The 2366-nt window shown below is 36.6% G+C and overlaps 2 protein-coding genes across 2 annotated transcripts; one reads left to right on the top strand and one right to left on the bottom strand.

The window, feature by feature from the left end:
• Positions 1–3: 3 nt before the first annotated feature.
• Positions 4–606, bottom strand: LOC109590232 (rab9 effector protein with kelch motifs-like; the record flags this gene model as incomplete). The annotated part of the gene is made up of 2 exons (XM_020006152.1): positions 577–606; positions 4–422 (listed from the first exon to the last, which is right to left on the bottom strand). Coding segments are annotated over exons 1-2 (432 nt in total), but the record flags the coding sequence as incomplete, so codon positions are not given.
• A 576-nt stretch (positions 607–1182) lies between these two features.
• Positions 1183–2362, top strand: LOC109590233 (probable DNA helicase MCM9; the record flags this gene model as incomplete). The annotated part of the gene is made up of 5 exons (XM_020006154.1): positions 1183–1272; positions 1895–1944; positions 1989–2059; positions 2175–2284; positions 2345–2362. Coding segments are annotated over exons 1-5 (257 nt in total), but the record flags the coding sequence as incomplete, so codon positions are not given.
• Positions 2363–2366: the final 4 nt, after the last annotated feature.

Raw genomic sequence — 2366 nt, forward strand, 5'->3', positions numbered from 1 at the left:
AGCGTTAGGTTGCTTAGGTATAGAAGATGATCCCAGTCCTCCGATTATTACGAGATAGTGTTCACTGTCAAAATGAACTGATATCATTCCACAGTAGCCCTTCTTCATTGGATCGCAATCAGAACTAGGAGAGAGTTCTTTCCACTTGAATGAATCCACATTAAAACAATGTAAGCTGTTTTGATAATCACCACCACCAAGTCCACAGAAATAATATATGTCCTTTCCTATGGCAACGGTCGAATAGGCGAAGTTATCTGGTGGTGGGGTACCAGTAGTAGGTTTCTGGTCCCAAGCACCAGTTGGTAAGTGATACACCTCCATCACATTATAGTCTACTTCATACCCGACCCCACCCCACATATATAGGTAGTTTCCTACCTTTACTGTGGAGTGTCTATCTCTCTCCACTGGTTGATAGTCTATAGAGAACAAGAGGTACCAGTAACAGAGTAACAGTAATATAGTGATGAGTTAGAATAAGGACAGGATACAGAGGAGTAAAGTAAGTGAGAGAGTAAGAGAGACAAAGAATGAATGAAAGAGATACAAAGAGAAGAGAATAGTGGCCCTCACTTTTAGATGCCATTCTTGCAAAATACCAGCCCCACCCAAACCACACAACGGGGCGTGGTTAGTTGAGGCCACACCCACAGAATAGAAATTCTCAAATTCATTTCATCAAAGTTTAGAAAATGATGTCACATCATCTCAGTGGTAGGTAAGGATAAGTAGTCTGGGTGGCCAGACTAGAGGATAAGACTGTCCTGGAGTTTTGAAACTAGCTCCTAATACTACACTGTACTGACTATACCCTCAAATTTAGACTATTTTATTTTCATGAGTGGTTCCGGCATTTTGTGCCGGCTTTGTTCAACCTTTGTTTCCTTCTCTCTCTCTCTCCAGTTATAAAATGATGTGTTCTTGATGATGATTGTAATACCATCATGTCCGTCTCATGGTCTGTGAAAAGGATGCATATACATGTAAGTCCTAATATGGAATTGAAACAGATTCATACCGGCACTAACGGAAATGGATGCATGTACATGTACTGTACCATTATACATGTATGTACATGTACATGTGTATCAGAATAATGTTAATGAGAGAATATATTGAATGAGAAAACTTGAAATAATGAGGAGTAAGAGAGAGGGAGGGAGGGATCTCAGTTTTTATTTCATGTGCTCCTCCTATTAGCTATACTGCATGGACAGTATTACCTCAATTTGTCTTCATAACATTGTCCATTAATTGATACATGTACATGTACATGTGTATTTATAGTCATTTTCAGTTAATGATACATGTACATGTACTGCATGTTTTTTGTTTTTGTTGCTTTTAGCTGCTTCATTGTAGTTAACTTATTAATTTGCTAACTTGATTCGTACACTTTACTAATCCATGAAAACTGTACCTAAGCAGTGGCACACGCAATTATAAGGAAAAGTGATAGTAAAACAGGAAACATTTCCTGTATTTTAGAATGTACATATAGAATTTTTACTAATGCATATAATACATTCTTATATGTGACCATAATTGACAAAAGGTACCTTATGGCGGATTTTTAACAGTTTACAGTTTCCTCTGGGGTAATTTCATGATAAATGGAGCTCTTGAAGTGCTTTTTAAGGCTATAAAGATCAATTTTCCTATCCCACATAAGGTACCTTTTGTCATTTATGGTCATATATTGTCTGAAAAATTTGAGTTGATTTCGATCAAAATATATTTTTATGAATTTTTAATGTTGCTCCAAATGCCCCGGATATTGTTTGTGCTTAAAATGTGCCTCACTTAGCACACTTTGTGAGAAATTTAGAATTTGCATGAACATTAAATATGATTTATAGCAATACTTGTTATTTTATGTGTTTATTTGTAGGTGCTCTGTTGATGGTTGTATTTCTTACAAGTTTTCTTCAGTTGAAGAGGGTACTGATTTCTATTTGTCTATTCCTTAGTCACATTTATTACAGAGTCTTCAAGCTACCATGACTATCAAGAGATAAGAATGCAGGAACATGTACAAAAGCTTGGGATTGGATATGTAAGTGATTTTCTCCCTCAATTCCTATCTCTTCTACTTTACTCTCTTTCTCTCTCGCTTTCTCTCTCTCTCTCCCATTCTTTTCTCTACTCTTTGTCTTTGTGTACATGTATAGATTCCAAGGTCTGTCTGGGTTGTGTTAGAGAGGGATCTTGTGGATTCTTGTAAAGCTGGAGATGATGTTATTGTTACTGGTATTGTCAGACAGCAGTGGAAATCTCTCAAGTGAGAGTGGCTTTAATTTCAAATGAATTTGCAACACATTTTATACTATCTTACATGTAGCTCTGGTAGTACGTGTTTGTTG

Source organism: Amphimedon queenslandica, unplaced genomic scaffold (genome assembly GCF_000090795.2).
Source record: "Amphimedon queenslandica unplaced genomic scaffold, v1.1 AMPQUscaffold_10312, whole genome shotgun sequence".
NCBI classification, from domain to species: Eukaryota; Metazoa; Porifera; class Demospongiae; order Haplosclerida; family Niphatidae; genus Amphimedon; species Amphimedon queenslandica.